The sequence below is a fragment of the Palaemon carinicauda genome, chromosome 6, assembly GCF_036898095.1.
Source record: "Palaemon carinicauda isolate YSFRI2023 chromosome 6, ASM3689809v2, whole genome shotgun sequence".
Lineage (NCBI taxonomy): Eukaryota > Metazoa > Arthropoda > Malacostraca > Decapoda > Palaemonidae > Palaemon > Palaemon carinicauda.
The window spans coordinates 22,010,166-22,022,665 of NC_090730.1; the positions used below are offsets into that span (position 1 = coordinate 22,010,166).

The window sequence follows — 12,500 nt, forward strand, 5'->3', positions numbered from 1 at the left end:
TCAGTCTGATAAAAATTGCGGAAGATTTTCAACTACTAAGGACAGTATTTTGCAAGATATATACCAAGATACCAAAATTAATAGAATTAGGGTGTTGAGTTGAAAGCTGTAATACATATGAATTGAATATATGTGAAATAACTGAATGAAAACATACTCAGCTGTTCGGTAACTTCTTTGGTAATAACCCCCATCTCTAGCTGGGAAACCGAGCCTAGATTGCTGACGAGGACTGCCACTTCATCTCCTTTGTTGAGGTCAAGGCGAGATGCCGAATCTTCTCGGGTCATGTGATTTAATAAGCACTCCACCACTTCCTTAGCAGATCCAGCCTTAGGAAACGTGAGAAAAACATCACCAAATTATCAAAACAATATCTGTGGATGTGTACTTGAATGTATTTCAAATAAAAAAGAAAAGAAACAAAAACATTTTTAAAATGTCTGTGTTCGATCTTATTGCAGCAATAGTTGCATTTTTATAGTTTACTTAAGACCTATAGGGTCCAAATATTATAACCCATTTTTGCCATAGTGAAGTTCCCAATACAAATGCAAAACAGTATATTATGAACTACCTGAACTTATAGTTCAATAATTGTGGATATGATGCACTAAATAAGAATGGCACTGAAGAATTGGCACCTTTCAGCCTAGATATTCTTATGAATCTGTGGAAAAGCTAGTAAAAAATGACATTTGGAAACTGTTCTTATGTTGGTAAATTCAGTTAGCAGTAACATTAAAAATCTGCCTTTTGTTGATAGAAAGTGGAGGCAGTTGTCCAGCTGAGTAAAAACGAAGCTAGTAGGTCTTTGATAAAGTGGCCCATCCTTTGCAATTACCATCATTTCCTAAGGCAGAGACCAAAATTATCACTTTAATTACCTCTGAACAAGTAGCTACTATATTTTGCAGTTAAATAAAAACTATCTAAGACTTAGCCTAATACTATTTCCTGCACAGTTTGCACTTCTGGTTGTCCCTTAAGGGCTTTCTTTTAATGGCTACTAATACCTCTTGTTCTGACTGTAATTACAATTATGTTCTGCCAGCAAATAAAGCCCTTTGTTCTAATAGACACTAAAGGCTTCTATTCTGATGACTGATACAGGCCTCTGATCTAGATACCACTATGAATCTGCTTTATGGAAGGCACCTAAGACTTTTTCTGAAGGCCACAGAAGAACCTTTTTGTATTACCTTGATGGTTTTAGCCCCGGCCTCGCCATGCACGCCTAAGCCCAATTCCAGCTTCCCTTGGGGCACACTGAAGAGAGGTGACTGTGCCCCAGGTAAGGTACATCCACTAGCAGCAACACCAATGGTCCCTATGGATCCTCCTATTTTTCGGCAGGCTGTCAACGCCTCTTCAAGACTTGCTCCAGCTTCGGCCATGGCTCCAACTATCTGTGTGTCATTGCATAATTATAGCTGCTGTTATCATGAGTTATTGTCTAATTTCGATTTTACAGTTATCATCTAAAAGAAGAAATGTGTGAGTGGATATTAAAGATTCAAGGTAGATTAAGTCTAAACATTTTAAGTAAATTATCTGTAAAGGGGACATTTTTCTGATCAAGACACAAGGCACAATATGAGTGATGTTATTTAGGATAAATTATATATTAAAAGTAAATGCTCTAAACTATTTCAATCACCTTGAAGATGAAAATAGTTCCGCATAAACCTCTCCGACCAGCCGTGCCTTCCAGGCGGGTGAGAGCACAATCGTCACCTGATATGTACATATCAACCTGTAAATGAAGAACTTTGTCATTCCATATAAAACAGAAATGTTCAATAAATATGATCAGCATTTAGTAGGAAAATCTATATTTAAGAAGACAAAAGACTGCTTAGGTATTGGAAAATGGAATCTTGAGCACTCTGTCCAGACCCAGGTCTATAGCTTTTGGTCCCGATATCTACAGAATTATGCCTAACGCTTAAATTATGTGAACACTGGGAGATATGCAGGGCAGGCATCACAGACCTTTTTCGTCAAAAGCATGTAGGATATAGATGTGAAAATAATAATGATACTAACAACAAAGACAATAACAGGAAGTCTTATAATTGATTGAGCTTCCCAGTAGCCATAGACAGCAAAGGAAAGGTAACAACTGCAGAGCCACAAAAATTATCATGCTACACAAACTTTGTCAATTCTTAAATGGTTAATTTTTATTTGAAAATGGGAATACACTGAGATTCAATCGACCATAGGAGAAAATATCAGGCAAAATAAATACTCGATTCGTTTCATAATTTTGTTTTCTTTAACTTTACCTTAAAACCAGCAGCCTTACAGCGCTCAACAGCTTGTCCAAAATTCACTCTGTCGCCCGTGTAATTAAAGACAATCACCAGAACACCATCTGTCAACATGTAATAACTATATCATAAACAGAATAAATTAAAGGATAACTATTCTCATTATTTCTTCTATTGAAATAATCAAGAGATATTTGTCAGAGAGAAATTTCAATTTAGAAAATGCCGAGAAAAAAAATTGCACCAATAGCCTTAAAAAGCAGAATATTCCTATAATTTTGGGGTTATACCTGGTATTTTACCCTAAAGGTTCATCTTATCTTAAATAGTTTCTTCATTCCTTCAGTACTATAACCTAAATGGTCACCGACGCAAAGACTCAAAATCATCTAAATGTAAAAAAAAAGAAAAAAAATATTAAATAGTTGAATTAGAAATACATCAACTGAGTCTCGAACTTAAAGACTGGAAGATAATCTGAACCTACAGACTAATGCTATGTCCAAGATCCTTTACATATCATCAAAATCCATTGAAAGGACCGTGGCTAGGCCAACGGGGTCTCAATCTAAAGACACCATTAGCCACTAGCTTTCGAAACCATGACAAACACACACCTCTTTCCCACCGTTATCCCTATATTAAGGGGTCGGTTGCCTGATGCGCCCTCTCCAATGCCCTCTATCAAAGGCATCCTTTTCCACCAAACCGCTTCTCTCCATATCATCCTTCACCTTATCTCGCCATCTAATTCTCTACCTCCCTCTTGATCTTCTCCCATTAACAGGTTCCTCCCAAGCCCTCCTCACTCCATCCTCACCACATGCTCAAACCATCTAAGTCGTGAAGCTCTTATCACCTCTGTAATCTTTACTACGCCTGCCATTTATTTCAGAAACATACTTACCACTCTAGATATAAATGGTCCTAATGTCGATATCGCCGTAAAGGTACTGAGGATCTGAGTATACCCAGTGACCCATTGCATACTTACCAGGGTTATCCGTCCCGAGAGTTGCAATTGCGTTGGCAATCAGTCCCGTTGGAGGGGAGGTGAAGACCGGTCCAGCCACGGCTCCTCCAAGCATTCCTCGTCCTACGTATCCTAGAGGAAAAGAGAAACCATTATCAATATTATTTTGGTTAATAATCATTATTGGTGTTATTATAAAAATCACCTTAATTATTATCATTATTCTTGTTTGGTATAATCACTATCCCATTTCACACCATTATGATTATCAGTAATATCTAAAACTAGGAGAAAAATATTAGCAGTTTGTTACAGCTATTATTATTATTATTATTATTATTATTATTATTATTATTATTGTTGTTGTTGTTGTTGTTGTTGTTGTTGTATTGCTAGGAGTGACAATTTAAACATTGCCAGGCTAGATTCAGATGTCAAAGGTATGCATTACGTAGACTAGCACGTGTAGATGCGCATGCGCACAAGACACACGTTCTCACCTGCTGAGAAGGGCTCGTGACCTGACCCTCCTCCGGAGACCAGAGCCAAACGCTTTCTAGATCCTTCGATGATCCTGTCTCGTTCTACGATCAAACGCTGAAAGAAGGTAAATAGTTAAAAGCTACTTAACTTATTTAATAAGCGATTGGACGAACGAACAAATTTAGAAGGCAGAAAAACAAGTTCAATCAGAGAAGGAAATTACTTTCATGGTAGACATTTTTTGAGTAAGATTAACTCTGTCTGTCTGTCTCGTGGATACTGAATAATCAACTGTTTTGTAATTTTAACTAAAGATATGTATAACCTACCTACGAAATCAAATTAAATTTATTTTGTATTCCATACGAATTCATATGTATGACCTTAAATATATAGAAATGAACAATATTATTTTTGTTTGCTAAAAGTCTGTCTATACTTCATTTTGTATTCCTTTGTATAACCTTCATTATATACTGTAAATGTAAACAATATTATTTTTAATATGTACTTAAATGTCTGTCTATACTTTAATTTCATTCTTTTGGCATAACTTAATTACAGTGTAGATGTAAACAATATTACTGTTACAATGTGCTCAAATGTCTGACGCTAATGGGAGCAATAAATTGATTAAAACGAACCTCTCTCTCTCTCTCTCTCTCTCTCTCTCTCTCTCTCTCTGGTGCAATTATCGGAATTTTGTTTTTCTTTTTCAAGCAGACAAAAATGTAATAAGTTGTTTCGATAGTCTTTGTATAAAGCTATGAGCACATGTATTCATACGTGTACACGTGTTTATTACCATGCCAATATACATAGAGAGAGAGAGAGAGAGAGAGAGAGAGAGAGAGAGGGAGAGAGAAAGAGAATAATTAACGATAAAAATATGGGAACAATTATCTGATATCAAACTCACCTGCCAATGGAGAGAGAGAGAGAGAGAGAGAGAGAGAGAGAGAGAATAATTAACGATCAAAATATGGGAACAATTATCTGATATCAAACTCACCTGCCAATGGAGAGAGAGAGAGAGAGAGAGAGAGAGAGAGAGAGAATAATTAACGATCAAAATATGGGAACAATTATCTGATATCAAACTCACCTGCCAATGGAGAGAGAGAGAGAGAGAGAGAGAGAGAGAATAATAAACGATCAAAATATGGGAACAATTATCTGATATCAAACTCACCTGCCAATGGAGAGAGAGAGAGAGAGAGAGAGAGAGAGAGAGAGAGAGAGAGAATAATTAACGATCAAAATATGGGAACAATTATCTGATATCAAACTCACCTGCCAATGGAGAGAGAGAGAGAGAGAGAGAGAGAGAGAGAGAGAATAATTAACGATCAAAATATTGGAACAATTATCTGATATCAAACTCACCTGCCAATGGAGAGAGAGAGAGAGAGAGAGAGAGAGAGAGAGAGAATAATTAACGATCAAAATATGGGAACAATTATCTGATATCAAACTCACCTGCCAATGGAGAGAGAGAGAGAGAGAGAGAGAGAGAGAGAGAGTGAGAGAGAGAGAATAATTAACGATCAAAATATGGGAACAATTATCTGATATCAAACTCACCTGCCAATGGAGAGAGAGAGAGAGAGAGAGAGAGAGAGAGAGAGAGATAATAAACGATCAAAATATGGGAACAATTATCTGATATCAAACTCACCTGCCAATGGAGAGAGAGAGAGAGAGAGAGAGAGAGAGAGAGAATAATTAACGATCAAAATATGGGAACAATTATCTGATATCAAACTCACCTGCCAATGGAGAGAGAGAGAGAGAGAGAGAGAGAGAGAGAGAATAATTAACGATCAAAATATGGGAACAATTATCTGATATCAAACTCACCTGCCAATGGAGAGAGAGAGAGAGAGAGAGAGAGAGAGAGAGAGAATAATTAACGATCAAAATATGGGAACAATTATCTGATATCAAACTCACCTGCCAATGGAGAGAGAGAGAGAGAGAGAGAGAGAGAGAGAGAGAGATAATTAACGATCAAAATATGGGAACAATTATCTGATATCAAACTCACCTGCCAATGGAGAGAGAGAGAGAGAGAGAGAGAGAGAGAGAATAATTAACGATCAAAATATGGGAACAATTATCTGATATCAAACTCAATTGCCAATGGAGAGAGAGAGAGAGAGAGAGAGAGAGAGAGAGAGAGAATAATTAACGATCAAAATATGGGAACAATTATCTGATATCAAACTCACCTGCCAATGGAGAGAGAGAGAGAGAGAGAGAGAGAGAGAGAGAATAATTAACGATCAAAATATGGGAACAATTATCTGATATCAAACTCACCTGCCAATGGAGAGAGAGAGAGAGAGAGAGAGAGAGAGAGAATAATTAACGATCAAAATATGGGAACAATTATCTGATATCAAACTCACCTGCCAATGGAGAGAGAGAGAGAGAGAGAGAGAGAGAGAGAATAATTAACGATCAAAATATGGGAACAATTATCTGATATCAAACTCACCTGCCAATGGAGAGAGAGAGAGAGAGAGAGAGAGAGAGAGAGAGAGAATAATTAACGATCAAAATATGGGAACAATTATCTGATATCAAACTCACCTGCCAATGGAGAGAGAGAGAGAGAGAGAGAGAGAGAGAGAGAGAATAATTAACGATCAAAATATGGGAACAATTATCTGATATCAAACTCACCTGCCAATGGAGAGAGAGAGAGAGAGAGAGAGAGAGAGAGAGAGAGAGAATAATTAACGATCAAAATATGGGAACAATTATCTGATATCAAACTCACCTGCCAATGTCTTAATAAATGCCCACTTACCTTGTTGGGTATCAGGTAAAGTCCTGGATGCAGGGCTGCCATGCCCTCCAGGGCATCGTCAACGCATCGTTCTGGGGCGTTCAGGAGTTGCACAGCCATATTTAGCGATAATTGCACCTGTTTGGGTAAAGGACATCGTTACCTGGAGGGCTTTACTTAGACCAGTATTGGGTTGACTGGAAAAAGCAGAATTCACAGCGAATATTTTGTGCCATTGTGAAGAATAGCGTGAAAAGTAACTTATTTATAATATATATATATATATATACATATATATATATATATATATATATTTATATATATACATATATAGATATAGATATATAATGACTGGAAATAAGGCACACATACTCACACACACACACACACACATATATATATATATATATATACATATGTATATATAAATATATATATATATATATATATTCACATATATATCGTTATATATATATATATATATATATTACATATATATAGTTATATACATATATATATATATATATATATGTATATAACGATATATATGTAAATATATATATATATATATATATATATTCTTACAAAGCTGGTCTAACATGCGAGTATATTATTTCATTCATGTATTTCATTTGTGTATTTTAGAGATGTATAGCCAGCTCATAAGGTGGGTTTCACGTAGGATTAAGTAATGTATGTAAATTACATAAGACTTTCGTCATTCCTTTAATTGTATTTTCATTCAGTTCCGTATGTGTAAATTTACGTTATTAAAAAGAATTCACTTTTTATTTCATATAGTTTCGTTACGAAGTCTTATGTAAGCTTGTAGGAATGCTGTATGACACACAAGGTATGAGCAAGAGAGATTTCGTCATTATTCCCATGTGGTTAGAAAATACAGGAAAATTCCAGAGTTAGATTTACTCTTTTTTTAATGTTAAGAGAGGGAGGTGGGTGGAGTTATTTGAGAGTTTGCCTCCGCACGTGAAGTTGGTACCCGTCATCGTCTTGATAAGTTGGCAACTCTGGCAGCGTAAAGCCTTGGCCCCCAAGCTTCCAGATGATGAACTGGAAGGTTCTGTATTAATTAAGCTAATATACATAGAACCCAGTAATGCACAGGAAGCAGAAGAGACCCAGCCTATCCTCCTTTGAAAGAGCCAACGTCCGCCTGCCTGCTCTCCTCTCAAGTGTGCATGGTGTGTTGTCTCAAACGTGAAAAGTTATTTCTATCCAACATATATCGTGTAGAGTGTTGTTTAAACGTTGGTGATATTATTGGATGTTAATTCAAGTGAAGTGTGCTAATTTAAGTGAATTTGTTTTTGTACCTGGCCCTGAGAAATTTAGGTTAAACATTGAAGTGTATTTATTTTGCTTAACCGTTCGGTAATTTTGTGTGAGCCAAAGGACGTAAGAATATCAGTTAAGTATATGCAAGTGTAAATTTGATATATTTTCTAAAGTGTAAAAGTGTCAACTTTCTCATTAATTGTCAAAATTAAATATCTTTTTATAAATTAATTTCCAGTGAAACAGGTGATTGTGTAATTTTATAGTGCGTCTTTCTTTATGTCTTAATTTCGGGTCTAGTTCTGATTTAAATTTCGAGTGATTTATTTCTGGTGTTAATTCTTTCGAATTGTTGTAACATTTTATAGAATATATTGATTTTTGTAAAGTGTGCATTATTTCGATCACCAATAGTTTTTCTCAGTACTTTGCTCGTATCCCCTGACTAAGAACCGAAGTAAAAGGTTAGTTTTAGAATAGTTCAAGTAAAATAATCATCCAGTTTTCTTTAGAGTGTAAAGTAAAGAGACATTTGGATGTTCTGTGTTCATGTATATTGTCATCTGGAAGTTGCATAATTTTCTCAGTCGATGGCATTTCTCATATGGATCAGATTTATGTAAGATAAAACAGGTGAGTTTTGGAGCTCGGTATTTTACGTAATTCGCTAGTTGTAATAGTATATACATATATATATATATATATATATATACATATATATGTATGTGTATATATATATATGTATGTATATATATATATATATATACATATATACATATATATATATAAAACGTCTGAAATATCTTCATACGTGATATATGAAAAAAAATATATGTAAAATAATATCAGGCAACCTATTTACATGCAAATTATTTCAGTGTTGAATATCTACATGTAATCTGGCCTCAGCAATGACACATATGAAGCAACAACAACAATAACAACAACAACAACAACTTATACGTGTAATGAATATTCCTAGATAAACCACATTTAAAGTTAGTTATCACCTTTCCAGGTAAGTCTGGAGACATCTGGAATCTATTATTATTATTATTATTATTATTATTATTATTATTATTATTATTATTATTATCATTATTATTATTATTATTATCATTATGAATTGCAAAGCTACAACCCTAGTTGGAAAAGCAGAATGCTATAAGCCCAGGGGCTCCAACAGGGAAAATAGCCCAGTGAGGAAAAGAAAAAAATAAATATTTCAAGAATAATATTAAAATAAATATCTCCTACATAAACAATAAAAACTTTAACCAAACAAGAGGAAGAGAAATTAGATAGAATAGTGTGCCCGAGTGTACCTCAAGCAGGAGAACTCTAACCCAAGATAATGGAAGACCATGGTACAGAGGCTATGGCACTACCAAAGTATATGGGTGGATCTTAATTGGCTTTCGCCAGCGATGTCTGTAGGGGGCTGAGGCGGTCACCCTAAAATCTAGCTATGCCCCAAAAAAACTCCGCTACCTGTCTGGGCATTTGCATTTATTGGCCGTTCTGTCTGGTCGTTGTTGCTTGTATTTGCTGGTAATTATATTTTTTTTTGTGGTAGTTTGCCCTCCGGCAATATGCTACCGGAATTATTTTTTTTTTTTTGAGGGGGGGGGGTGTTTAGTCAAATTCTTTGTGATATTTGACAAGGGTAGGTTTTACTGAAAATTATATTTTCACTATCAAATTGGCTAGTATAGTTGTAACCAAGTAGATTAAATGGATGTTATTATTATTATTATTATTATTATTTGCTAAGATACAACCCAAGTTGGAAAAGCAAGATACTATAAGCCCAGAGGCTCCAACTGAGAAAATAGCCCAGTAAGGAAAGGAAACAAGAAAAAATATAATATTTCAAGAACAATAACATTAAAATAAATATTTCCTGAATAAACTACGAAAACCTGAACAAAACAGGAGGAAGAGAAATTAGATAGTGTTCCCGAGTGTACCCTCAAGCAAGAGAACTCTAACCCAAGACATTGGAAGGCCATGTTACAGAGGCTATGGCACTACCCAGGGCTAGATTAGGTTTGGTTGTAACGTGTTTGCCTTGCATTCGCATGACGGCAGATCGATTCTGAAAACCTCACTCATAACCTAATGTCTCCTTCTATCTGATTTTTTAATTATAATAATAATCGTATTGCAGAAGATATTTCTGTTGCAATATGAAAAACATTGATGATAGGATTATGAACATATTCACTCGAAATATGACTGACTAAATTAACTCATTTAATGCCGATATTACCTGTATAAAAAAAATGTCAAGACAGAATTAGAAATGAAACTATAAGAGAGATTACTCGAGTTCCATATGTGGATGATATCATGATGAGGGGTAGATGGAGATGGTTTGGGCATGCTCTTCCCACTCCCCAAGAGAGATTAGTTCACCAAACTTTCAAGTGGGCTCCATAAGGCACTGAAAGAGTTGGAAGACCCAGGCCTACGTGGCTGATGACTATGAAGCGTGAAGTAAGAGATGATATATGAAGTATTGAATTAAAAGTTCAAGATAGAGACGACTGGCGAAATCTAACCGAGGTCCTTTGATGAAATAAAAACTATTCAATGTTATTAATCTTTAGGAAAACCAATGAAAATATAACACATTTTAGAATCTCTCTCTCTCTCTCTCTCTCTCTCTCTCTCTCTCTCTCGTTTAATTAAACGCTAGACGCTAGACATGCGCTGATCCTCTGAACCTGACTTCGACTCATGTCCATCAAAACTATGTAATATTTTATTGGATAAGAAAACAAACCATATCAATATCATTCATAAAAATTACCGGACGAACCCAAATTACCATGAACTAATTCAGTCTTATTAACATCAAATGATGTTTCAAGACCGTAATTTAATTCACTCACAGAAGAGTTTGCTCATCGGATTGTGTCATCTTTACATAAGCGATAAACAGCTTCTAATCTCAGGCTATTATTCTGATAAACGTCTGTTTGTCACGTATATATTTATTTTACACAAGATATCTTTTCATTTATATGAAAAACATACCTTCATTTCGTTTTATAGTTCCTAACTTACACGGAACATTTTTAATTCCTATGAAAATAGTGCTCAATGTAATACTATTGGTAGCCTATGGATACAATATAGGCCTATCAATCCGGTAAAAATGGAAATGGTGAGTGCTCAATGCAATACTATTAGTAGTCTAAAGATGCAATATAGGCCTATCAATCCGGGCCTAAAAAAGGTGTGTATTCAATCTAATACTATTGGTAATCTATGGGTACGGATTTAATATAGGCCTATCAATCGTGTCCATAACATGGTTGATATAAGAATATATATATATATATATATATATATACATACATATATATATATATATATATATATTCAAATAAGCCATATATATTTTTGATACATTAATGTCTGGATTCTCTTAACGACCTCGGGATCAGAGCCCCAGGCGAAATCACACAAAGACAAGAGCTTGGCTCCGGCCGGGAATCGAACCCTGGTCGGCAAGCTTGTACAGACAGTGACTAACCCACTTGGCCAAGTGGGTTAGTCACTGTCTGTACAAGCTTGCCGACCAGGGTTCGATTCCCGGCCGGAGCCAAGCTCTTGTCTTTGTGTGATTTCGCTTGGGGCTCTGATCCCGAGGTCGTTAAGAGAATCCAGACATTAATGTATCAAAAATATATATGGCTTATTTGAATATGAAAAACACGTAAAAATGTGCAAAATTTATCATACATATATATATATATATATATATATATGTATATATATTAACATTATGGCGTATAATATCCACTTATCTAAATCACAAGCACTGCTATTAAACAATAGATTTCTTGCCACAGTTTCACTACTTAAACGATATAAACAAACATTATTGTGTGTCATCAAGTGTTAGCATTACCAGGTATAACTAAAATGTCTTACCTTTCAAATCAAAGCAACAAGTGGCGAAGAAGGTTTGTGAAAAGACGAAAATATAAGGAAATAAGACTGAACACGACCAAGAGGACTAAGTTGTGAGTCTGGTGTTGTTGCTACCAACAGTGAAATCTCGAGACGTCCCATTCCATCAACAAGGCCGGCAGTGGGACTCGGTAAGGTTGGTACCCCTGCCGGCCTGCGATTTTTTTTTTTTTCCAAACAGGAGTGCAGATTGGGGCGGGGCTTCGTGAACAGAAAACAGATTTCAAAGATTTGATGGGTTTTCTGGGCACGAAGACCCGCCCCAATCTGCACTCCTGTTTGAGGGAAAAAAAATTTCGCAGGCCGGCAGGGGTACCAACCTTACCGTGTCCAACTGTGGCGTAACTTGCAAGTTCAGATAAAAACTAGAATTTGCTAATTTTCCTCTTTCTTATTCATATACACCAGTAGCGCTCGTTGCAGAATAATTAGGGAACTATATTGTAAAGAGCAAGTGTCTGCTGGATATATATATATATATATATATGTGTGTGTGTGTGTGTGTGTGTGTATATATATATATATATATACATATATATACATACAATATATATATATATATATATACATATATATATGTCGCAAGGTAGCTGTTAGGGCCTAACAGAAATGAGAGGTAAATATAAGTGACTTTATTCAACAAGATAATGAGCTTATATACAAACGCTTGAGGGCAACAATGGCACAAAAATTC

General features: G+C 35.4%; 1 protein-coding gene across 2 annotated transcripts in view; it reads right to left on the reverse strand.

The window, feature by feature from the left end:
• The window catches only part of LOC137642494 (triokinase/FMN cyclase-like), a 17,422-nt gene that overhangs the window by 4,116 nt on the left and 806 nt on the right, over positions 1-12,500 (reverse strand). Inside the window, exons 1-8 of one of the 2 annotated variants that reach the window (XM_068375092.1) lie at positions 11,768-11,885; positions 6,548-6,664; positions 3,750-3,846; positions 3,271-3,381; positions 2,292-2,380; positions 1,661-1,756; positions 1,203-1,409; positions 158-332 (exon numbers count right to left, since the gene is read on the reverse strand). In XM_068375092.1, coding sequence (XP_068231193.1) covers positions 158-332; positions 1,203-1,409; positions 1,661-1,756; positions 2,292-2,380; positions 3,271-3,381; positions 3,750-3,846; positions 6,548-6,646 — 874 coding nt within the window. In that variant the 5' untranslated portion in view covers positions 6,647-6,664; positions 11,768-11,885. Of the gene's footprint in view, positions 1-157; positions 333-1,202; positions 1,410-1,660; positions 1,757-2,291; positions 2,381-3,270; positions 3,382-3,749; positions 3,847-6,547; positions 6,665-11,767; positions 11,886-12,500 lie in introns of those variants that run through there. The other variant, XM_068375091.1, reaches the window with a different exon arrangement.